The 26,165-nt window shown below is 39.9% G+C and overlaps 2 protein-coding genes across 12 annotated transcripts in view; one reads left to right on the top strand and one right to left on the bottom strand.

The window, feature by feature from the left end:
• LOC123768103 (uncharacterized) overlaps positions 1 to 7,746 on the top strand; it is a 47,205-nt gene extending 39,459 nt beyond the window's left edge. For 2 of the 5 annotated variants that reach the window (XM_069306908.1, XM_069306909.1), the window contains exon 8: positions 1,443 to 7,746. In XM_069306908.1, coding sequence (XP_069163009.1) covers positions 1,443 to 1,647 — 205 coding nt within the window. In that variant the 3' untranslated portion in view covers positions 1,648 to 7,746. The remainder of the gene's footprint in view (positions 1 to 1,442) is intronic. The other 3 variants (XM_069306912.1, XM_069306910.1, XM_069306911.1) reach the window with 2 other exon arrangements.
• LOC123768102 (zinc finger and SCAN domain-containing protein 12) overlaps positions 7,376 to 26,165 on the bottom strand; it is a 58,576-nt gene continuing 39,786 nt past the window's right edge. For 5 of the 7 annotated variants that reach the window (XM_045758409.2, XM_045758412.2, XM_045758407.2 and 2 more), the window contains 5 exons: positions 23,743 to 24,676; positions 22,940 to 23,107; positions 22,173 to 22,319; positions 18,792 to 18,878; positions 7,376 to 10,383 (listed from right to left, as the gene is read on the bottom strand). In XM_045758409.2, the coding sequence (XP_045614365.1) occupies positions 8,995 to 10,383; positions 18,792 to 18,878; positions 22,173 to 22,319; positions 22,940 to 23,107; positions 23,743 to 24,648 (2,697 nt within the window). In that variant the 5' untranslated portion in view covers positions 24,649 to 24,676 and the 3' untranslated portion in view covers positions 7,376 to 8,994. Of the gene's footprint in view, positions 10,384 to 15,229; positions 17,128 to 18,791; positions 18,879 to 22,172; positions 22,320 to 22,939; positions 23,108 to 23,742; positions 24,677 to 26,165 lie in introns of those variants that run through there. The other 2 variants (XM_069306897.1, XM_069306898.1) reach the window with 1 other exon arrangement.

The following is a 26,165-nucleotide window of genomic DNA, read 5'->3' as shown; positions in this document are numbered from 1 at the left end:
TATGTGTAGGCACTCAGGTTGGGGTGGGGGTGTGTTGGCCATCAGGTTGGGGAGGGGGTGTGTTGGCCATCAGGTTAGGGGATGTCTGTTGGCCCTCAGGTTGGGCTGTATGTGTAGGCACTCAGGTTGGGGTGGGGGTGTGTTGGCCATCAGGTTGGGGAGGGGGTGTGTTGGCCATCAGGTTGGGGAGGGGGTGTGTTGGCCATCAGGTTGGGGAGGGGGTGTGTTGGCCATCAGGTTGGGGAGGGGGTGTGTTGGCCATCAGGTTGGGGAGGGGGTGTGTGTTGGCCATCAGGTTAGGGGATGTCTGTTGTCCCTCAGGTTGGGATGGGTGTATGTGTTGGCCATCAGGTTAGGGGATGTCTGTTGGCCCTCAGGTTGGGATGGGTGTATGTGTTGGCCATCAGGCAGGTGTATAATGAAGAAACGTTTCTTAAACATATTTGCATTATGTACTAATAAAACAGTTTTAAGGACTTTTCATCATATATACTGTATATGGAAAGAGCACTCCTTTTTAATATAATAATACAGTAATGCAATTAATAATTATCAGTACAAATAGGGGACTTTAGACAAGTTGCTGGCTTCCTGTCCTAATCAAGGCCACTAGAGAGGTGGTGGCCCTCAGGTAAGTTTAGGTAAATATAACAACAAATAAGAACCCATCACCCCACCAAAAACAATCTTTTGTCATTTATGTCAACTGGTTTCACAATGTTAATGAAGATATTTTATCTTGGTAACACTTAAGTCTGGTACTCTATTGATCATTGTTTGAAGTAAATTACTTATGAGAAAGTGGAGACTAAGTACATTTATTCATTACAGTATTTTGTTTTACGGTAAAGAAAATATATTATTATAAATTTCATAAAACAGTAGGAAAGAGGAGATATTTTTCATATTAGAAAGCAATTGATAAAGGAAAACAATGTTTATTTCAAGCCTCATTGGTGCCCAAACTGAAATTGAAATGCTGTACAGAAATGGTTAAACCCAAAAACAAGTAACATTACTGTTAGTCTCCTCTTCCAAGATCATAACATCACACAGCATTTGCTACAATATTAGCAGAAGCACTAGGCAATGTAACCGAGCACTAATTTGAAATTCCTTCTCTAAATATATAGTCGTGATGGCTTGGGTGCTGTTCCTTGATAATTCCCTCCTTCCTTCTCTAAAACTGCTCCAAGCAATATCTGTGGTCAAAATCCTCAGAAATTACTGGTACAGTAAAGTAATGGCACATTACAAAATGACAAGGATGCCTTTTTACTTAGTACATTATGAAGCATAATAATTGTCAACTTACTTCTGCTTTATTTGCTTTTTTTTTTTTAACAAAAACACTATAATTTTGATTTGATGACTAACATGGGATAAATGTTGTTGGATCATTCATCTACAAAATATAACAAGGTGTTTTCCATCTTGTGCAGATGGTGGAGCGGTACCACGACCCATGGGAGGTGGCAAGAGCCATCAGGAAGGCCATCAAGAAGCACCGTAAAGCATGACATTGAGAGCAAGATGACCACGAAGTTAAGGGCAAATCCATATCTTAAGACATGGCTGTTTATGGTTCATGTCATCATGTTCCAGTTAGGAAAAATTATGCAAATACTGTATTGGAATCATTTTTAATAATTCACTTAGAAACTAATAAGGCAGCAAATAAAAAAAAGCTGTACATTTACAAATCCGCACAAATGGATTTCTTCTCTTTATGGCATAACTACCCTGATATCAAAGGTAATGAAATTACAGTCGACTCGTATATGGTGTGCCTATATGTATGTACAGTACTGTATGCCATCTGGGGTCCTGTTTGAATGAAAATACATTAAACTTCATTTAAACATATGAGTTCATATAGCAATATAATTACTGTATATGTACTCCTATGCCAATATACAGTATATTAAAGTACCCAATGCAGTATAATGCCAGTACAGTACAGTACTTACATACAGTACTTGACACTTTCGATATGTTGTTACCTCCCAACTGGTAAGGGTAGTGTTTGAAGTGAATTATTTATTTCAAGAGTAGGATAATAATAAATAACAATTACTGCTTGTACTTTATTCTTATTTATATAGGTCTTTATTTATTTATTTATTGTGTATGTAAAATTATCTTAAGTTACAGGATGAGAGTAGTGTTCCATTTTCCCAATAATCTGTTATATAATGCTTTGAAAGTGCTGATGGTTTTGCCATCCACCACCTTCTCACTTAACTTGTTCCAACAAATATATTTTGGCACCTTTGTTTCCATAGCTTGAATCTCTGACCGCTTGTTCTTGAAGTTGCTAGTTTCAAGAATTCCTCTGTTAATTTTTTATTCCTGTTACAATTTGTATGTAGTGATTATATCACCTCTTTTTCATGTCTTCTATCTCTGACATATTTAACACCTCCACCCCTGTCCCTCTCACTCTCTTTCATTACCTAAGTCCAGTTACAGGATGAGAGCTAAGTAATTATCAAAAGAAGGCACCAAACCGGGAAGACTATGTAACACCATCAAATGTGCAGAATAATCAGAGGGTGCTAAATATCACCAAAGATGCCAATACAAGAACAGAAACACTAATAGAGAAAGGCCTCGGGCAAGGCTTGGGGAGTAGAACAACTCCCAGAACCCAATCAACCAGGTAGCATAAAGTTCCACTGTGAAGATGCTAGTCTCCGGAGGTAGGCGACACATATAAGTGCTGTCAGGAAAAACAACAGAGTAGCCTACACTATCCGCAGACTTCGACCCATCGGTGAAGATGGAAATGGAGTGGGAGTGCGAAGAAAAGTGCTCAAGGAAAAGGCGTTTCAGAACCGTAGGAGGGGTAAAAGCTTTAGTGATGCGGGTTAGGGATGTACAAATTTTCGGAAGGGGGACTCTCCATGGGGGCAAGGAAGGAACAACACAAGGAGATACATTAGAAATACGAACTGAAAGAGAATCCTGTAAGCGAGATAACCGGACAAACAGGGAGGTGGTGAAGAGGAACAGGAACCACAGGAGGGGTAAAAGTTAAAGCACGACAGAGGCGAGAGGAAAAATGTTGCATGGACCTCGCAAGATGGCGAAGACAATAGCGATCACAGCGGTCCCGGAGAGATAGGAAGCCAGTGTCAACATACAAACTGAGGACGGGAGTCGAGCGAAAGGCACCAGAGCTGATTCGCAACCCAGTATGGTGCAAAGCATCAAGACGGCGAAGAGTAGGAGAAGCAGACGAGTAAGCAGAGCAACCATAATCGAGTTTAGACAGGACGAGAGAGGAATGTAAAGCGAGGAGAGTGCACCTATCCGTTCCCCAAGAAGTATGGGACAAAACCTTAAGGAGGGTAAGGGCCTTAGAGCATTCAACTCGTAGGTAAGAGATATGGGCCAACAAAGACAAACGAGTGTCGAAGATTAACCCCTAAAGCTTAGCGGAATCCTTGTACACAAGGAGTTGATCATAAGGCGACAAAGAGGGACAAAGAACGACACGCTTCCAAGTAAAAGTCATAGCACAAGTCTTAGACGTAGAGAACCTGAAGCCATGATCGTTGGCCCTAGACGATACGGCATCAATTGCAAGTTGAAGCCGCCGTTGAAGGAGAGGTGAATCATCACCCCGACAGCAAAGGGTAAGATCGTCGACATAGAGAGCGGAGAAGATGCTAGAAGGAAGAGAGGAAAGACCATTGAGGGCAACCAGAAAAAGAGTAATGCTCAGAACACTACCTTGGGGCACACCCTCATATTGCTGAAAAGAGGCAGAGAGAGTGGTACCAAGCCTCACTCAAAGGGAACAACGAGAGAGGAAGCTTTGGAGAAAGAGAGGGAGATTACCACGAAGGCCAAAAGAATGAAGTTGGGACAGAATATGATATCGCCAAGTGGTGTCATAAGCCTTTTCCAGGTCATAAAGGACGGCAACAACAGGTCTTCGCAGCAAAAGCAGTGCGAATATAGACCGCCAAGTTCACCAGGACATCTGTTGTGCTGTGGCACTTGCAAAAACAAAATTAAGAAGGGGAGAGGTGGTGATAGTGTTCTAAGAATCACATCAGACGAATGTTAACCATACGTTCAAAGAGTTTGCAGACACAACTCGTGAGGGCAATAGGGCGAAAGTCCTTAGGGGATGTCCCAAGAGAAACTTCTTTCTTCAACAGGAGGAGGAGGAGAGCAAACAACACAATGGCCGCTGGGAGTGTGATGGACATCAGCCAGCACAGACAGGCGGCGTGGAGAGCTAAGAGACAGAGGAGAAGGATGGGGGAGGAGGATCGGAGGGAGACGAGGAAGAGAACACAGGAGACAAGACTGACTGGGTAGAAAGAAGGGGAGCCCTAGACATAGAACCATGAGAGGGACCCTTCGGGACAGAACTTAAAGGAACAGAGGAGGTGGTGGTGGTGGTGGGCGCATCTGGGTCTAAGGCCTGGAAACAGTTGTAAGACTGAGGAAGGTGGGAAGGACGACGAGAGGAAGAGCGCAACACACGAGTATAAGAGACACCAGTGAAAGGGGCGAGATGACAAACTTGGCGTCTCGCCTCAGGAAAAGACAAACGTTCCCGGTGCTTCAAGGTGAGGATGGCTGCCTCAAGTTTTGTAATGGACACACGCAAGGGAGAAGGTAGGGTAGTCCTCACCGCAGTTGAGGCAGTGAGCTCGAGGAGAAGTACACTCCGACTTAGATTGACCTTTAACCCCACACAAAGGTCAGGTAAAAAAGTGGGGGTTACAAAGGTAACCCCACTTTGTTTTTTTTTTATATTGCTGCATTATTAATTAAATTTTAATTTTAAGTATTGTACATCAATGTATCCAACTCTTATCAACTCTTGTAGATTATCAAATTTTTATTTTTGTTATTTTTTGTCCACCCTCTTTCCTTATGCTATAATCTAACTAAATCTTGTATCACATCATGGGTATCCCTTAATTCATTCTCTTTCTTTGCTTCAAACATTTGTCTGGGTACTGGGATACTGTACTCACCTAGTTGTGCTTGTGTGGGTTGAGCTGTAGCTCTTTGGGCCTGCCTCTCAACTATCAATCAACTTATTTTTATTTTTTCACACACACACACACACACCCAGCAAGTAGCCCATAGCAGCTGTCTAACTCCCAGGTACCTATTTACTGCTAGGTGAACAGATGCATCAGGGTGAAAGAAACTTTGCTCATTTGTTTCTGCCTCCACTGGGGATCGCTCCCCGGATCCTAGGAGTACGAATCCCAAGCACTGTCCACTCAGCCATCAGGCGCCCATGTCTAATCTTTCTATTGTGAAGACTGATGCAAAGTATTCATTTAGTGTTCAATTAATTTATTATACACTCCAAACCCATCCTGTGGGCAGTAATGGAAAAGGTGTTAAGTGTGTTGGCTGCCATTTTTTTTTATCAATTATAACTTGGTTAGTGTCATCTTTTAACCCTTAAATTCATTGTCGCTCACTTTATTTTGTTTTTTATGCTCGCATTATTTGTGTGTCAATAGTGGTATTCATTATGTATAATTTAGGAAATATCCATATGTATAAATACTGTACCTGTGTGCACACCCGCATTTATCCATACCAAAATTAATATTGTATTATCCAGCATGTTCAATCACTGAATGGTGATGCATACGCGAAACACTGCACATACTAATGGCTTTACAAGAATGTAATTACTGTACTATGCTATGTATTCTCACAAACCTAATGTACCTTCTTGTATATAAATAAATAAATAAATAAATAAATAAATAAATAAATAAATAAGACATGATCTGCATCTTTTTACTAAAACCCTGGAAGGAAACCAAGGGACTCGGGATTTTTACCAAATACTGTATGCAAATGATCAACAGAGGTCTCTAGTATCAAATGATGTGCCTTTAGATAGGATGGAATTTTTTAATAAAATGGGGCACCTTTAATAATCTCCAGGCTATTGAGCATATGGATCAATCGCTCTCAAGCGATTGATACAGTCGTAAAGGCTTGGAGCTTTTTCCTGATAGTTCCCTTCCCTCTCAAGTGTTTGGAGCAGTGCAAAGGTTAAGACTCCTACTCAGTCTTTTGTCTTTGTTTTACTTATGTAGGCATAAGAAGACTTTGGATCTTTCTTAAATGTTTTGAGCAAGTTTTCTCTCATTGTTCCTTTTCGCTGATCTGAGTTCCTGATTAGCTGAGTTCAATACTTTGTCTCATAACCTATGTGATTTCTGGTAGAGTGATACTTCCAGAGGTTTCGTTTTGTTATAGCTCTTTTTACTGCCCGTCATCCATTTAATTCTTTCATGTTTCCTTCTTCCTGGAGGGCATTTTTTAACAAGTTCAATGATGACCATTTTTCAATTTTCCATGAGAATTTTGTGTTTGGTCACAGGTTAATCTGACTATGATTGCACATTTGACTATGGCTTTTCATAAACCCATCTGACCTGGGTCTGATCTCTGGCCCATTTATGCCCCTGCTAGGCCAACACCTGACCTTCCCTGTAGGGGAGCCGGTCGGCCGAGCGGACAGCACGCGGGACTTGTGATCCTGTGGTCCTGGGTTCGATCCCAGGCGCCGGCGAGAAACAATGGGCAGAGTTTCTTTCACCCTATGCCCCTGTTACCTAGCAGTAAATTAGGTACCTGGGTGTTAGTCAGCTGTCACGGGCTGCTTCCTGGGGGTGGAGGCCTGGTCTAGGACCGGGCCGCGGGGACACTACAAAATCCCCGAAATCATCTCAAGATAACCTCAAGATAACCTCCCCACAATACAACCCAAAACAGTCAACTGATGTCCTGGGGCCAGATTCACAAAGCAGTTATGCAAGTACAGTACTTATGAACGTGTACATCTTTCCTCAATCTTTGACGGCTTTGTTTACATTTATTAAACAGTTTACAAGCATGAAAACTTGCCAATCATCTGTTGTTATTGTTATATACAGCCTCCTGGTGCTTTGGAGCTCATTAAATGTTTAACAATTGTAAACTAAGCCGCCAAAGATTGAGAAAAGATGTACAGGTTCGTAAGTGCTAGTGTAACTTCTTCAAGAATCTGGCTCCAGGCACCTTTCTACTGTTAAGTGAACAGATGCATCATGTGCCGGGAAATGTGCCCAAAAATCTTGCCTTACCCAGGAATCAAACTCAGATTCAATCAATTGTGAGCCAACAGTGCTTAACCACTGGTCACTGGGTGAAACTCGCCACTTGTTGGCTGTGTTACAAGATGAGTTTGACATGCCTCATAATTTTCAGCAATGGGGTTACAGGGATCATTTTTTTTTTCCTGCATCACCATTTCATACATGCTAAATAAAAATAAATTACGAGAGAAGGAATACAAATAACCATATATGCTGGAGAAATAAGAACCGAATTCAAGTTTTACAGAATACCTGTGTAGTATGTTTATAAGTAGGAAAATGCATACAAAAAATACAGACGAGGAGTCACAATAACGTGACTGAAATATGTTGACCAAACCACACACTAGAAAGTGAAGGGATGACGATGTTTCGGTCCGTCCTGTCCCCCTCATTCTCAATCAACTTGAGAATGGTCCAGGACGGACCGAAACGTCGTCATACCTTCACTTTATAGTGTGGTTTGGTCAACATACAATATATATTTTTTAACTCGTGGATATTCCCATGAACATAGCTGAACTCTATATACTGGTGTATAGTTTAGATAAAAAATGTTTTAAATATTGTACTGAATACAGGTATATAAACACATTTCATTCAAGACTGTTTTTTGTGTGTACTGTCCATAAATATTACATCACCAAATCATGCATAATTTTGTCACGTACTGTACAGTAATTCTACTGGGTGGTGTGGTAATGAAATACAAGTACAGCATAGAGCCACATGATATGAGCAGATGACACCAGCAGACAATGTCACCTGACAAGGAAATGTCTCCAGTATACTAGGCACATCACTAGGTCTAGCCACAGCACTCCTGTTATCATCAGTTTCCTCTCACTAAATCTTGATTATGGATCATTTTCCACAAGTTGAATTTCTTAAGGAGCATGAGATCGTTTCATGATGTGAAGCTGCATGAAACAATGGCTGGGTGCTGGAGTTGTCTGCCTCGTGCTGTGAACCAGCTTTGTATTCACTAATACTGTATATCGGAACCTTGTACATAGTCTTTATCAATCAGGATCACCTATGACACTACCATCGCAAAATAATTGCAGTTACTTATTTTATTCATCATTATTAAGTGGAACTGTGACCCCTAGCTGCACAGTGGTGCTATGAATTCCTAATGTATGCACCATCCTTGGTGGTGCATACATTAGTACTGAGGCTCTCACCTCTTTGTACTGAGGTGACAGTCTGCATCTCACAGCCAAGAAAGATGCAGACTGTTTTTTTCAAGATGGCATCTACTTATTGGACCCCTGGAGAAAAGGATGTGAGCCCATTGTATCAACAGTTTTAAATCTTACACCAGACCTAAAAACAACCCTTGTGCACCATTGATGTAACAACCCTGGGACCAGATTCACGAAGCAGTTACGCAGGTACTTACGAACGTGTACATCTTTCCTCAATCTTTGACGGCTTTGGTTACATTTATTAAACAGTTTACAAGCAAGAAAACTTCCCAATCAACTGTTGTTATTGTTATAAACAGCCTCCTGGTGCTTTAACTGTTTAATAATTGTAAACAAAGCCACCAAAGATTGAGAAAAGATGCACAGGTTCATAAGTACTTGTGTAACTACTTCGTGAATCTGGCCCTTGGTTAATTTGAGCAGTTGAACGGTTAACAGGGAAGACCACTGACCAGAGTATTGGCTCATGCTGGTGAAAAGAAAAACTTCCCCATTGTACTCAAGCATGGACACTTGAAACCATCCATACATGTAGGTTTGGCTCTCAAGTGCTACCCATCCCGAGGGTTCCTGAAGGAGTTGCACAATCATGGGCACCAGAGTCAGAGCATCACTTGGGTTTGTTGTTGAAATCTGCAAGTCTATATAATGATGATATCACCCAATCCCTGGTGACAAATAATAGTTGAATCATTATTTGGGAAGACACATTTGTTTTGAAAAACATGGTCATTTTGGAGGATTTGATTATTCTGGAGAATACCAGTGCTTTGAATATGAGAATCATTTTGAATGGATGCGTTATGTTGCACAAGTGTGTCACTGGACAACACTTTTGTTGTCCCAAGACCTGAATTAAGAAATGAGTTGCTTGTAAATGAAGAACCAATAACTGGTGCTAATGAATGAACTGTAGAGTGCATAGTGGAAGGAACTGAATGAACAGCAGATGATTCTGATAGTTGATAAGGTAAGACATGATGATGATGTACTGTCTTGTCTGGGATCACATTAACCACAGGAACAAGGCATGACTTGGTTTTCTTGGAAAATATGAGTTTTTGCTTTAAGGTCTTCTTGGCTGTTGTGCATGTCTTGGGCTTCACATTTTTGGGTAGAATGCCAGGTGGTGGTAGAGGAGCAGTCTCTGGAAGGTTGAGTTTACGACGCTGTGCTACACCAATATAAACTGTCTTATGCACTTTTTTTACATGTACTGATATACTCCCTGGTCCACTAAAAGATTTACTACAATATGGACACTGAAAAGGTGTTTCTCCTGTATGCTTTCTCTTGTGATATGTGAGATGAGAAGCAACCTTGAAAGCTTTATTACAAACATTGCAAACATGTTTTTTGGTATCATCATGAACAACATTAGTATGAGTTCTAAGGTCACTTTTACTACAGAATCCTTTCCCACATGTTGGACAGAGGTGCTTTCGAACTTCCTCGCCTCCATGCATTCGACGCTTATGATTTACCATATCACTAAAACGATAAAACACCCTTTTACAATCCGAACACGGATATTCAGTATCTTTAGTGTGCACAGCACTCAAATGAATTTTCATGTCTCTTAATTCCCCAAATGGCTTTCCACAAATTGAACAGGGAACTTCATTACTCCTTAATTTCAGGTGAACACGTTCCACATGTTTACGCAACTCACTTGGACAAAGGAATCTCTTTTTGCACATGTCACACTGCAATCGTCTAACTTCTACTCCCTGATGCACTCTTTTGTGGTGAGTCTGCATGTTAGTTTTCCTATTAAATATTTCACCACAGACAGGGCACTTGAAGTTAAATATCTTGTTATGGATAGTCTTTGTATGCATTTTTAATGTTGCAGAACTCGAAAATGATTTTTTACATACAGTACATAGGTGCTTCTCTTGGAGAACGCCAATGTGAACCACAAGACAATGTTGCCGTAAGTCTGTGAAAGCATCGAAGATGCTGTCACAATTAGAACATGGATAGAAGACTTCTTCTTGATGGGCCTCAGCCAGATGGGTTCTGATATCCTGTAATACGCAGCACTGTTAGTCTTGAAACCTTCCTAACTTCATCTCCCTTAAATAGATTATGCCTTAAAGTCTTAAATACCCCTTTTCCTCCGATACATTTATTGTATGTGTATAACATATTGCATATAAGACACTGTACATCTGGGCCAAATGATACCACAGAACAGTAGAATGCATATCCTAAAGTTGTATTAAATACTGTACCTTTGTAGAGCTGTTATACCATACTACACTATCAATTACTTCAAAGTTACAACATACCATAACATTTGATAAAATAATGACCAAGCTAGACACAACATTTACAGCATGAATAAACAAAGCAAAGTACTGTATTTATGTATCCCAACTTATCCAAACTGCTGAGAAACCCACACAAAATCAAAATCACAGCTGGATTACTGTAAGAAATGGTTCACATTCAGCTCAGGTTACCCAATGAGACCACATCAGCACTTGCAAATAGCAGGCTGTCAACCGAACTTCATTTTTCTTAAAGATATATTATACTAAAACAATTCAATACTGTACACTTTACATATACAAATAAGTCCTAATTACTAATCAATTATCACAGTCAGTTCAATGAAGTTAAAATGCAATGGAAGAATTATAATCAAGTTATACCCCAATTATCCAAATTACTTATCTTGGCAAGAAACCAGCGTACAATGTAATGAAGTGTCTCTTTCGGGTGGGTCTTTGGTGGCTTCTTGAACCCACCCTACCCCACGAAGGAAGAGACCAGAGTGACCCTCCTAAACAATTCAGACAATGAAGCACCAGAGAGCAGTCAAAGTAAACAGGACCACACAGCCTGTCAGGAGACAAAGTAACCACAGAGCATGCTAGACTGCAGAGGACTTGCAAACTGTGCTATGTACCCAACACAATAGACCCACCCAATAGCCCTCAGTGGCCAGGCGAGTGCTAATCACAAACCCCCCAACCTAAGGCCAAGTCAGCAAAGAGATCGAGTGCAGCAAGATAAAGATGCCACACGGGCACAACCCTGAAAAGCTTGAACAGGAAACTAATAAACCAGGAGCTGTCAAAGGTCCCGCAGAGCTTGAAACTCGATAATCCCTGTGGCTGTGACAAAAGGTCAGAATTTAAGAAAAAAGTACAGAACCTGGAGCCAAACCCTGCCCAGCATATATACCATGCAAGCAAATTTCAGTTTCATATAGTGTCTTAAGCCAATGGTGGGTGACCTGGGGACTTTCCACCATCATTCAATTCACTAGAAACCCGTACCTTGGAAAGCTGGGAAAGAACCAGATCCTTGGCTTGCAAACACATGGACTGACTGGGAATTCAAACCAGCCAGTCGCCAAATGTAAACTAAAATGCAAACCTCTAATACCCAAAGGTGACAAACTACTACATGCCCCAATATGGTGAACATCTGGAGATCCAGATTCAGGCCAAACACAAGGGCCCAGAAAAGGTAAGTCTGACACCCCCATTACAAAACCTAACCAGTCAAGATCAATAGCTCAGGAAGCACATTCCCAAATGTGCACAGGGAACAGGTCCTGCGAGCCTGTTCTGTGATTTTCCAAGCTGGCCCATGTGCTACACCCTGCTGCCTGGCTTCCATGCCTCTTTGGCCTGCCTCTTTCTTTTCCAGCGTGTTTTCTAGGGCCAGCCCTCATGTCAAGCCTTGCTGCCAGTCCTTGGCCTTCATGCTATGCATGTCCATATATTTTTCTGTGATGGACTTGTGCTACTCTTGCTGCTTGATCTTCATGTGCATCTTGGCTATCCTTAAAGGATGGAACATTATTTTTTTGGCTCTTATCCTTTAACAAGAAATGGTCTTTCACATGTGGCATTACTGAGTGAAATTCCAAAGACTGGAAAAATGGAGGTCTAAAGCAGAAGGAAGGTGGGCACATCGAATGACCTTTCCCAGGTTATCGGAGTGAGCAATTATCATGTCCATGGAGAGTAGTTCCAAACCAGAAGAAAGGACTCATTGGAGTAAGAAAATGCCTGAGCCTTTTATATAATATTATGGTAATAAGTTACCTATTTAATAGTGTTACTAGTCTTTCCTAAAATATAAATTATTCAAATTTTGTATTATCAAATTCCTGTAACATGTTTTATAAAAACAATGAGTTAATGTAAGAGAAAAATTTTCATTGAACTTGAAGCTTTTGCATTTTACTATTATCTGTATTCTAATATTTTGTTAGTACAGTGGAACCTCGGTTGCCGAACGTCCCTCTTTACGAATTTTTCTGGGTTATGAGCTCAATTTCTTCATAAAATTTGAATCGGTTTACAAGCTTTACCTTGCTTTGTGAGTTTGATGATACATGTATGGGTCGACCGAGCACGTGGTTCCTGGTGGTACAGGCGACCGTGCTTCAATTTACCGGTGCCTCCAGCCTAGTGATGATTGCGCTTGAATTCTTTGAAAAAAATTTAATTGTTTTTCAGCTTTTTTGGTCTCTAAACATAAAAGTAATTATTATATGCCAAGCTATGGGTCCCAAGAAAGTCAGTGATAAGGTTCAACCTAAGAAAACACATGTGAGGATGACCATAGAGGAAATAACAAGTCTCTATGGAAAAGTTCTTAGTGAGGCAAACAAGCCGTGAGCCACAACCAGGTCCTAGTGGTATGCAGGCAAAACATAGGACAGAGAGTACCCCAGAGAAGTCATCACTGCTTGCTGTTATAATGGAAGGGGACTCCCCTTCCAAACACCTCTCCTCTTCCCTCCTCCTCAACATCTTCCATACGCCAACAAGTCATCAATAAAAGTAAGCTATAACTTGTACATACTATAATACAAAATATTTGTGTGTATTATGTATGAAATGTACATGTATTTTGAAGTTAATATTATTGGGAGTATGGAACGAATTAATTCAATTTACATTATTTCTTATGGGAAAATTAATTTCGGTTTGCAAAATTTCGGTTTATGAGTCGTCTCTGGGAATGGATTAAATTTGAAAACCAAGGTACCACTGTATGCAGATGGGTCTCGTATACCCGTTCTCGTACTCAATTTCTTTGAAAAAATTTGATTCGTTACTTGTTGTTTGCCTTGGCTCTTGGAGTTTATTTATACACATATGGGTTCACCGAACGCACGGCACTTCAGTTTACCAGTGTCTCCTGCCTAGTGATGATCGCGCCTGAATTCTTTGTGAAGAATTTCATTGTTTTTGTGCTTTTTTGGTTTCTGGACATAAAAGTTATTATATATCACGCCATGGGTTCCAAGGAAGTCAGTGGTAATGTTCAACCTAAGAAAATAGTTGTGAGGATGACGATAGAGGAAAAACAAGAGATCATTCATAGCGGAACAATGTGATGTCTCACTACAGACAAATGTTAAAACGTAGGGAATAACAAGTGTCTATAGACAGATTCTTAGTAAGACAACCAAGCAGTGAGCCACAACCAGGTCCTAGTGGTATGCCTGCAAAACATAAGAGAGAAAGTAACCCAGAAATGTCATCACTGCTGTTATAAAGGAAGGGGACTTTCCCTTCCAAACACTAATACCTCTCGTCCTCCCACCTTCCTCACTATCTTCCAATCGCCAACAAGTCATCAATAAAGGTAAGGTACCTGAAAGTATTATTCTGTATAAAGTTTATTTTTTAGTTAAGATATTTGGGGGTGTAGAACGGATTAATTCAATATACATTATTTCTTATGGGAATATTCATTCCAGTTTTCGTACTGTCTCTGGGAATGGAATAACTACGAAAAATGAGGTACCGACTAAAGAGCCTAAAACTGTACTCCCTTGAGCGCAGGCGGGAGAGGTACATAATAATTTACATGTGGAAAATATTAGAGGGGCTGGTCCCAAACCTGCACACAGAAATAACATCACATGAGACCAGAAGACATGGCAGGATGTGCAGAATACCCCCATTGAAAAGCAGAGGTGCAACAGGTACTCTGAGAGAGAACTCTATCAACATGAGAGGCCCGAGACTGTTCAACACGCTTCCACTACACATAAGGGGCATAACTGGCCGACCCCTCACAGTGTTAAAGAGAGAACCAGATAAGCACCTCCAAAGGATACCTGATCAACCAGGCTGTGACTCATACGTCAGGCTGCGAGCAGCCGCGTCCAACAGCCTGGTTGATCAGTCCGGCAACCAGGAGGCCTGGTCGACGACCGGGCCGCGGGGACGCTAAGCCCCGGAAGCACCTCAAGGTAACCTCAAGGTAAGGTAACCCCTGTACTCACATAATCACATGTCGGCTGGTGCATCAGCACACCTTTAACACTTTTGCGTTTCTGATGATTATCTCTACGTCATAAAACCAATATATGCAGAGGCCCTGAAGACAATAACGCTGTCATCAATTAATAAATTTGCACATATTCCATTTATTGTCCACATATTATGGGACTGGTTTTTAAATGTGCACCGTGATATAGCGAACAATTTGATACCAAAATGAATGAAGTAGCATGAAAATTGAGGCGAGAAAGCTGAAAAAGAGAATAAACATCTGAGTGTTGTTTGCGGGCTCACGGCCAACGCTTGGCCTACTGCACGGTTTAATCAAATTTGTAAATATTCCATTTATTGTCCAAATATTATGGGACTGGTTTATAAATGCGCACCTTGATATAGCGAACAATTTGATACCAAAATGAATGACGTAGCATGAAAATTGAGGCAAGAAGGCTGAAAAGAGCATAAACATTTGAATATTATTTGTGTGCTCACGGCCAACACTCAGCCTACCTTGCGGTGCATGGCGGGTCGCCCGCCAGGCACGCAAAAGTGATAAATAAAATTGTGCACAAAAAATTTGGATAAGGGTGTAAATTGAGAAATTACTAGCTACAAATTTGGCATTGTGTATTTTCATAATTATTTTACATTCTCAGACCAATACATTTCACACAATCAAAATTGTAAAAATACATTATTTTACATTGCCAATAAAAAAAATAATTATGCTAGCCTACAACCTAACTATTTATCTGTCTCATTCAATCTGGAAATTAATCTATCTTATTTACCATACCCATACACGAAGTCATAAGTATGAAATACTTATAAGTGAGATCAAAACACAGCTTAAGATTATAGTATGGTACTTACAATTTTAAAAATATACGTATAGAGAATTACTTATAAAATAATATGCCAACCCTATTGTACAGTATTTCATAATTATTTATCAACTTATATTTTGGCAACTGTAATTCAAGTCCCACTTAATAAATACAGCACACTAAACATGATAAAAAATTTGTACTATTCAGATACATGGTATACACAGTAGATGATACATTAAACATTAATAAAATTATACAAAGTCATAATAATAATTATAATAAATAATAATAATATTGCAGACCTGCTGTGAAAAATAAACAAAAAGCTCTCAAAACTGCCGTCATCACTCCTCGGAACACAATCATAACCACTGATATGCACATCGGGAACCCTTATAGAAATTTAGATCTAAACCCACCTGCTGTTCCACTAACATGGGCTTTGCCCTACGCACTACTGGTATTGCAGGTCATGCAACAAACGAACCACCATGGGTACTGGAGACTGTTGTGTTGGGGTCTGTTCTACTGTCTGAAACTGGAAATTGGCATATGGGTTATGGTGGTCCATTAGTCCTTGGTGGTGAATCATAGGTGGGTTAGTCTGAGTTGGAGGCAGCATGTTGGAAGTATGATGAGCAGGAGCGTAAGTTGTCACTCCAGAAGCTGGAATGGTACAAGCCATCGGTTGAGAGTAGGTCGGATGAACCATGTTCATGGGAGGAGTCATTGGCTTAGGCTTGGGCTTCACCTCACGTGCTGGCAACATGCCTGGAGGTGGAGGTGGAGCACTCTCGGGAAGGTTCAATTTGCGTCTCTGGTTCGTACCAATATACACTGTCTTGTGAACTTTCTTGACATGGTCTGATATGTGACTAGGTCCATGGAAACACTTGCCACAGTGAGGACATTCATATGGTGTCTCACCTGTGTGCTTTCTACGATGATATTTCAAATGTGAACAAACTTTGAAGGCTTGGCCACATATATCACAAACATACTTTCGAATATTTTCATGGACTACCCTAATATGGGTCTTTAGGTCGCTTGGACTACAAAACCCTTTACCACACACATCACACACGTTTTTTCTTCCTTCTGGTCCGCCATGCATACGCCGCCTGTGTGTCACCATATTAGTAAGGCTATGAAACACCATTTTGCACTCTGGACAAGGGTGCTGCACCTCCTTGGTATGAACAGCATTTATGTGAATTCTCATGGCTCTTGAATCGGAGAAAGGCTTACCACAAACTTCACACATGACTTCATTCTTTCTCACCTTCAGATGTACCCGTTCTACATGTTTCCTTAGGTCACTCGGGCAAATAAAGCCCTTATTACATATATCGCACAACAATTTACGTGCCTCATCTCCCTGGTGCACACGGCGGAAATGATTTTGCATGTTCCCTTTCTGGTTAAAGATTTCTTTACATTCTGGACATTCATAAACTTGAGCTTTTTCGTGAATAGTTTCTACATGAACTTTAAGGCCAGTTAAACTTGAAAACTTTTTATTACATATTTTGCACATAAATTGTTCTCTTTCAACCCCCATGTGAATCACAAGACAGTGTTGCCGCAGTTGCATGAATGTGTCAAAAACCTCATCACATTCTGTGCATGGATAATGGATCTCCTCTTGATGTGCTTCAGCAAGATGTGTCTTGATGTCCTGAAATTTGGCTAAGGATTAGTGGTCAGAGTTTCTCCAGGAATGTTTCACCACCAGGCTGCCAACACGATTTGCAATAATTTCAAGTTTTGGCAGAGGTATTCATTGCAAGCAACCATACAAAAAGTTCCTTAATGAAGTCATGCAAAAGTTGATCATACTGTGAATGTTTTCCACTTATAGTATGCACTATAAAACATGAAGTTAAATTTCTTTCAACCTCTTCCAACTAAATGCAAAATAACTTATATGATGTCATCCACAAAGACTTTTAGAAAACAAAAAACAGCATTGCTCTCCCCAAAGACTGGTCTTCATACTTGTAATTCTTTTTTCAAATGGCTGCATTTCTAATTTTGTCTCTATAAACCAACATTTCTTTCTTTTGTCATAACAGCAGTCATAAATCTTGCAACCCAAGTTTTTGTGACAATTCAGAACAATGCCAACTAACCATGGAATCCTTAACTACACACAATAATTTCTGCAATTTGATCATGCATTTCAAGTAAACCTGCACATTCAATTGTGAAATAAGGCAGGGACACAATCAGCCCCCACTCCTGTGCCAGGGGAGTCCACTACAGGGCTCACCATAGCCTGTGCTACATGGAACTTTTTGTTCAGAGTAGCTGAATCTAAAACGACTAAAACAACAAGGCGGGGAGAAGGAAAGCACGGAAGGTAATAAGCAAGGTAGAAAAGGACAACACAGCAGACCCTATGATAAAAACAGCCAAGTAACAAGTTGCATTTCAATAACAGTTGATCGAGGCTTATCTCACAATACAAAAAGTATTCTGGTTAACAAAAACCAAAATGCCACTACATACAGATGGGGATAAGAGTGGATGGATGCAGTGGGATAATGTGGGTAGGGTGGGGGTCGGGTCTTTTATACGGCTGGTAAGAATGTATGGTTGGTGGAAATGTATGTTTGGTTGAAATATGTGGTTGGTAGAAATATGTGGTTGGTAGAAATGTATGGTTGGTGGAAACGTGTCGTTTGTGGGAACGTATGGTTGGATGGGAGTACAGTATTTGTGAATATACATAGGCAAGTCATAATGACACCACCACCACCACTTATACCTTGCATACAAACCAGGAGCAATATTTCATTAGCTTCAGGGATGCTAAACTCTACATCCAAGAATAAAAGAAGATTAGGAGACTATATAGAATCTCTAGCACTATAAAACCGAATTAGGTAAAACTCCTCATTACTCCACCTTTTGCTAGTTAGCTAGCTTTGCTAGCTACCCTTTATCAACCAACCCTGGCTTTGCGCCCTGGAGAGGCTACTCCAGACCGACAACCTGAGCACAACTCCGTAGTCTTCCGAGACTGATAGATGCCTACTACTGTACTACTAAAAAAAGGAATATAATCACACACAATCCCTCGTGTATATGACTTGATCTCATCTTACCTTTGTCTTCCTAACACCACCTCTCACCCCCCTTTTTCACCTTCAAATACCCTAGATCTGTGTGTATCTTGAATTTGATAAAATCTTTACAGGCCAAATGTTACCTGGAAATAAAATTTGACTCACATTTTGGTGTGTCTCCACATTCAACTTACATATAATGACTGAAAAGAACAAATAAATATTAATACAGAACTATACAAATAAGTATTTCCAAATACTCAGTATTTACCTTTCTCTTGAAAACCGATTCACAAAATGGGCATGGGAAGAGGCGGTGGGTCGAGAGATGAATCAGGTACTTCTTAGCATGAAGAACCTGCATGAGAAGAAGTATAATTAGAAGCTAAAAATACTATAGGCACGAAGTAAAAATAAATGATATACAGTATTACAACTAAATAGCACTTGGAAGGGATAAGAGGATAAGGATTTAGGATAGGACAGAGGAAAGGAATAGCGCCCAACCACTTGAACATGCTGGGACTAAACGCCAATCTAAAAGAAGCGAGACCGTCGTTCTACAATTCAGTCCAAGTGGTTGAACTGGAGGGCCTGGTCAAGGACTGGGCCGCGGGGATGTTGAGCCCCAAAATCATTGCAAGGTAAGGCGGGTATTCAAAATAAATCACAATAGCAATTTTTGTTTTCTGTTCCTTTTAGAAATACTGATTTATAAAGACCACCTACATAACACATCCCATCCTTCAATATTATACTATGTTTAGCTATTATGGATGGAACATACAAAATATGGACTGTTGTTCAATTAGCATTTTGCACTTTGGAATACTAAAGGGCATAACAAAAAGTGGAGGAAGGTAATTATCAAGGGAAAGCGCCAAGCCATTACAACTATACTGTATAGCACTGAGAAGGGATCAGGATAAGGATTTGGGATGGGACGGGAGAAAGGAATGATGCTCCACCACTTGGACAGCTGGGGATTGAATGGCGACCTGCATGAAGCGAAACTGTCGCTCTAAACTAAATTTAACCTGTCCAGGGTAAGCTTAACATGTAATCTTAGGGCACATTTTTAGACATACTGTATAAGTACTACACTAGCCCTAGGACACATTAAATTTGGTTGTTGCCTTCATCCTCAGGCCCTCTACAAATTTAATAGAAAAAAATAAATAAAGTATTTTGGGGGAGCAACAGTCCATATTTTGTACTACCATCCAGAGTATCTATAGTTATTATCTTTTTTTGGATGACAGGTTGACTTAACAGGAAGGGGTGCATCTAGCCATTGCTTCAAAAAACCATTTGCATCACACCCTTTCAGGCAAATAAGGGTTGTCTGTATGCACTGGTACAGTAGTCCAATAGAGGCACTTTGGGTTAATTATAACTGCACAGACCCTATTCAAATCAACTTCAGACTTGTACTGCAAAATTATATATTTTCCAAAGACCTCTGGTCTCCTGCCATAGATTTATGTGAATTAGTTAAGACTTCTGAAATCCCAGCCCAATTAAAACATACACAAGCTTCCTGTCCCCGACAAAATAAATTATTGTAAGAAGGTTTAACAATATCACAGAACTAAAATAGTTGTCTAATCTATGCCTGAAACACTCCAGCAATTCAATGTCTACATGTTACCCAACAATGTGTTCCACAAGTCAACAACCCTATTCTTTAACCAGTATTTACTCAGGTCTTCTCTGAATCTAAACTTACCCTGACCTGACCTGGGGCCTGACAGCCGAGTGGACAGCGCTTCGGATTCATAGTCCTAAGGTTCCGGGTTCGATCCCCGGTGGAGGAGGAAACAAATGGGCAGAGTTTCTTTCACTCTGATGCTCCTGTCACCTAGCAGTAAATAGGTACCTGGGAGTTAGACAGCTGCTACAGGCCGCTTCTTGAGTGTGTAACAAAAAGGAAGCCTGGTCGAGGACTGGGCCATGGGGGACGCTAAGCCCCGAAATCATCTCAACATAACCTCAAGAAAATAACCCAATTTGTATCTATTATTGCATGTTCTATTTTGTGTTTATATATTTAGCCCCTATTAACGTTTCCCTTGTTATACCCTTTCTTTAAATTGTATCTTTCAACCATGTCACTTCCTAATCTGCCATTTTTTTATCTCTTCATATGGAAAGTTCATAATGCTGATCAATGCAACAAAATATTGATCTCATGAAATGAGTACATTCTATCAATAAAAAAAGTGAAACAAAAATATTAACAGCAAGCATGTGTTCAGATCCGACCATTATGGCTCGGCTCCTATGTTGAAGACTTGTACAGACTACTGTACTTTATTATATGGTAGATAGTAGTACAGTCGGGTTCGTTCTCAATGCACAATCGAAAATTACGGGTTCGAATCCCGGGCAGGACATTAGTAGTTGGGCGCATTTCCTTTCACCTAGCAGAGAGTTGGTATTCAGGAGTTAGTCACCTTGTTGTGGGGTTGCATCCTGAGTGGGGTCTGTAATTCGGTCTGGGAGGGGGGGGGAAATAAAAGCCAATATTTATTGATAAAAAATAAAAAGCCAAACCAAACTTGATAAAAACCAAACGTGTATGAATACACTCTGGCTTCCTGTCCCCCCGACACAGTGAATTATTACAAGGAATAAAAGATGCCTGCCAACCACTGAGAAAGAAAATAAAGATTATACAAAACACTTATTCAGCTTAGTGATTAGCTGCATAAGAAGTAAAGACAAGTCTAACAAAAATACAGAACCTCTAGTGTGTTTTATCAAAAAGAATATTACTAATAATTCCTATGAGAACAGAGATTATAAAAGGGCCAGAAACTAGATGTGGGTGATTGTAGTAACCAAAGCTGGGAAGAGTAAAAAATTAGAAGTTAGATGCTCCACACATTAAACAATTTCATTAACACTAACAAGGTCATTAGAGCCAAAACAACATTTTTCTAGCCTTTGTGTTTGATACACACATTCTGGTTCATCTCGCACAGTCAAACCATAGTGGACAGCCCCGTGGCCTAATATGACCACAGTCTCTAATCTCAAAGAGGACAGAACACACTCGGCCTGTCTTATCCTTTCACCAGAAGATGGGCTTCAAGAGCCACATTTAACTGCTGACCAGGTTATCAAAGCACAGAATTTCCCTGGCCAGGTAATATGGAGAATCTGAGAAAAGGAGTCAGAGAAATCTAGAAAACATCAGAGATGTTTGTGTGCTTCACAGAGATGCAATAATGACTAAAGATGTTTGCTCATCAACTTTTTTTTTGTTTTTTTGGCAGGGATATTCCTGCACGGGTCCTAAGCCTCTGGCTGGGCCACTAAGTGTTGCTTGTTTCTGTTTTACTTGGGCGGAGTGTAAGTATTTATGACTCGTATGGTCTTTGCATCACATAACAGACAAGATGAACAGAATAGTTCTCTTATCAAGATACAGGAATCATTTCAATTATCTACTCAGCAAACATTGATAAAGTTTAAGATATGAACTGCCATTTAAGTCACTCTTCAGGTTAGGCAATTATGAGATTTAGGCTAAGCATAGCACTAAATCCCAAGGCAAGGTGTTCCAGGAGAAAGCACCAAACCAGTACGATTATCTTGCACTTCAGGGTTTATTCACTACAACAAAAAACATCTATAGGATAAATACCTTTTTACAAGCAGGGCAATCCTTGGTAGGTGCACCGGGAGGAATATAATCATCTTCTTCCTTGTCTTTTTTCCTAGGCCGACCACGACCTCTCTTTCTAGGACGGCCATCAGTATCAACATCGCCACCTTCATTAACTGAATCAAGCTGTCAAATATATTTTAATAAATTAATATTTCAAAATAATTGGATTTTCTAGATAATGTAATTGAGAATTTAAAGCTTCATCAAAACATCACGTGATACATAACAACAGTACTGTACCCTGAACTTGAACAACACCAAAACTTTGACATTTTAAATACAATAAATGCTTATTTTTAATATATGGTACTACAATGTAATTCCTTTCATTCATTTAGAGCCATAAAGTTTGAAGTTAGAAAAAGTGCAAATACAACGAGAGCATAACATCGTTTTGAATTCAGTTTCTGGTCTATAGCCTTACCCCCGCCATATTGTTGTAAACTCCCCAACTGATGTACATGTATCCAGTCAAACAGATATACAATACCTTCCACTTATTTTTATGAATGCAATTTTCAATTATTAAAATTACAGTACTGTGATGGTTTCTAATATTTTTCTCTAAAAATTATACTTTGAAGCCTAAAGTACAAGTGCACTAAACATACAATATACAGTATGCAGTTCAATTACAGTATCAAGCATCCCAGATATGTACGTCAAAGATAAAGGACAACTTAATGATAAACTTTATTATTTCTGATGAGGAACACTAAATTCAATGATCAAACATACTCTACCTTAATTTTAGTAGTTAATTTGACTTTGCGTGGCCGAACTCCTTTACGTTTTGTTTTTCTTGTTTTCTTCTTGCGTTTGGCACCAGATGCCGTGCAATCTGGGTCATCATCATCATTGTCTACCACTTCCGATTCATTCGATTCTTCCCATTCTACATCGACTTCTAACTGTAAAGCAATTAAATATCTTTGAGCAAATATTTACAATCAATTCTAATTCTGTACAGGACAGTAATAATTATCCAAAGAATGGCATAAATTCATGTGAGAGCAAGAAACATTCTGAGCATACCCGATCAAGAGAGACCACTGAGCTAGCATATCTCAGGATATGAACAGAATGGTGTAAAGAGTACTTTAAAACTATTCAGGTTATAATGAAAATTTACAGTACAATATATGGTATGTTCTAAGATACTGTATATACATTCCAAATATAAACTGAAAATTTAACCTTTCTTGCTAAACATATAATATAATTGCATCTATTACAAAGCTTCCTATGGTATCATTTACACCTGAGATTACTTTGATTATCCCCACTGGCATCAGGTTGCATGTGTAGAAAGCTTGGAGAATCAATGCTCATTTATTTCAGATAAATTGCTTTAAGGACATTTCACCCCCGTTGATTTTTAAATACTTCTAAAATTTGCTAAAAGCAATCTACATGATCCAGGATCTTCCTTCCACCAACTTACATAAGCCATGAGAAATTCAAGTGGAGGTACAGCATTCTCTAGCTATCATACAGACACAGATATTAACAAGTACAGTAAATAGAAGTTAAAGTGAAAACTTACTGTGGGTCTTTCAATATCCCTTTTGGCATGTGGTTGTCGATGAGAAATAGTTGCTTCGTACTGTTGTACCAACTCCATTTTGGTATCAGCTAATTCAATTTCAAGTCCATCAACTTGATCCACTAGAGCATAGCAACGTCGGCACAAAACATCACTGTGAGCCTTGTAGAGAGTTAATCCCACCAAACGACCTAACATTGCAGACAACTTCCGCTGACTAACTGTCATCGTGGCTTTATAAAGGTCAACATATTCTTGGGGAGATTCTTGAGTTGGGAGGCCTTTATCACACACCAAACACCAGCGGGATTGATCTGCATTACTGTGTCCCGCTGCTACCCCATCTACTACTTCACCGCTGCATCTATCTACCACTAAAGTGTCTTGTAGTTCTACTCTCTTAACATCTACTGTTGCCTCCTCCAAAACTCCTACCAAGGATGGAACAGATTCTCCACTGGAATCTGCCATGCCTACAGACACCTCTATTTGCTGCTGTTGCTGCTGAGCTACTTGCTGCTGTTCCACTTGTTGCTGGGCTGCTTGCTGCTGCTGCTGCTGATGCTGTTGCTGTTGGTGGTGAGCAAGCTGCTGCTGGTGCACAGTATGATGCATAGTAATCTGCTGTGTGCCAGCCATCTGTGTTGTGACTGTGGCCATGGTGTTCATGTGCCCGGGACGAGAGCCAACTACCATAGGCAAAGAGGCCTCTGGCATCAGGATCCTGGCAAGGGGAGGTGGTGGTCCTTGTGCTACTTGCTGAACTGCTTGCTGAACTGCTTGCTGAGCTGCTACTTGCTGGGCTGCTGCTTGTTGCACAGCTTGTTGACTGGCTGCGTGATGATTTGCCATGGGATGGCCACCCATGTTCATGGCAAATATTCTTCTTTGGTCTTCAAAATCCATGTTTAATGTACTAGGCCTTCAAATCAACCTGGAATCAAACATTTATTCATTAACATTTTTTAAGTAATTATAGTTACAGTACAGTAAAAATTATCTTAAAAGACATACCGGTATCTAAGAAAAGATTGTATAATTTTATTAAATACACCCTGTACAGTACCATGAAATAATTTCACTCAAAATAAAAGTAATCAGCACCGAATATAGTAAGTACAGTACTGTACTGTATAGGAAGCAGCAGTGAGCACAGGTTGTGTAATGAGAAATAGTGTATGTGGTTTACAGATGTAATGAGCACAAGGATATGTAATAAATACAGGTATAATGAGCACAAGAGGTGTACTAGTTAAGTGTAATTACCTAAGTGTAGTTACAGGATGAGAGCTACACTCGTGGTGTCCTGTGTCCCAGACTGTCCCAGACTTTGTCGCTTTGTCTGGGACACGACAAAGCGTGTCCCAGCACTCTTTGTCGTATAACGCTTTGAAATTACCAACGATTTTGGCCACCACCACCACCTCACCTAGCTAGTTCCAACCTTCTACCACTCTGTTTGCGTAAGTGAATTTTCTTATATTTCTTTGGCAGCCTTGTTTAGTTAGTTTCAATCTATAACCTCTTGTTCTTGAAGTTCCAGGTCTCAGAAATTCTTCCCCATCAATTTTACCAATTCCTGTTACTATTTTGTACGCAGTGATCATATCGCCTCTTTTTTCTTCTATCTTCTAGTTTTGGCTTATTTAATACCTCTAACTTCTCCTCATAGCTCTTGTCCTTCAGTACTGGGAGCCACTTAGTAGTATGTCTTTGCATCTTTTCCAGTTTGTTGATGAGCTTTTTTAGATATGGGCACCATACAACCGCTGCATATTCCAGTTTTGGTCTAACAAAAGTCGTGAACAATTTCTTTAGTATTTCGCCATCCATGAATAGTATTTAAAAGCAGTTCTGAAATTAGAGAGTGTAGCATAGGCTCCTTGAACAGTGTTCTTTATGTGGTCCTCAGGTGACAGTTTTCCATTTTGAACCACCCTAGATCTCTTTCTGCATGAGAATGCTTTAAAGATTTTTCACATAATTTATAGGTTGTGAGGGGGTGTATGTTCTCCTATTCCACATTCCATAACATGGCATTTATTCATATTAAATTCCATTTGCCAAGTGGTGCTCCATATACTGTACTAATTTTGCCCAGGTCTTCTTGACGGGCATGACAATCATCTAAGTTTCTTATCTTCCCTATTATCTTAGAATCATCAGCAAACATGTTCATATAATTCTGTATTCCATCTGGTAGATCATATCATTTATGTAAACAATGAACATTACTGGTGCAAGAACTGAACCCTGTGATACTCCACTTGTGACATTTCTCCAGTCCAATACATTACCTCTGATTACAGTACTGCCATTATTTTTCTATTAGAAATTTTTTCATCCATGTTATAAGATGACTTGTCACCCCTCCAATATGTTCCAATTTCCAGAACAACCTCTTATATGAAACTCTGTCAAAA

This window comes from Procambarus clarkii, chromosome 59 (assembly GCF_040958095.1).
Source record: "Procambarus clarkii isolate CNS0578487 chromosome 59, FALCON_Pclarkii_2.0, whole genome shotgun sequence".
Taxonomy (NCBI): Eukaryota; Metazoa; Arthropoda; class Malacostraca; order Decapoda; family Cambaridae; genus Procambarus; species Procambarus clarkii.
This window is presented reverse-complemented; position numbering and strand designations above follow the sequence as displayed.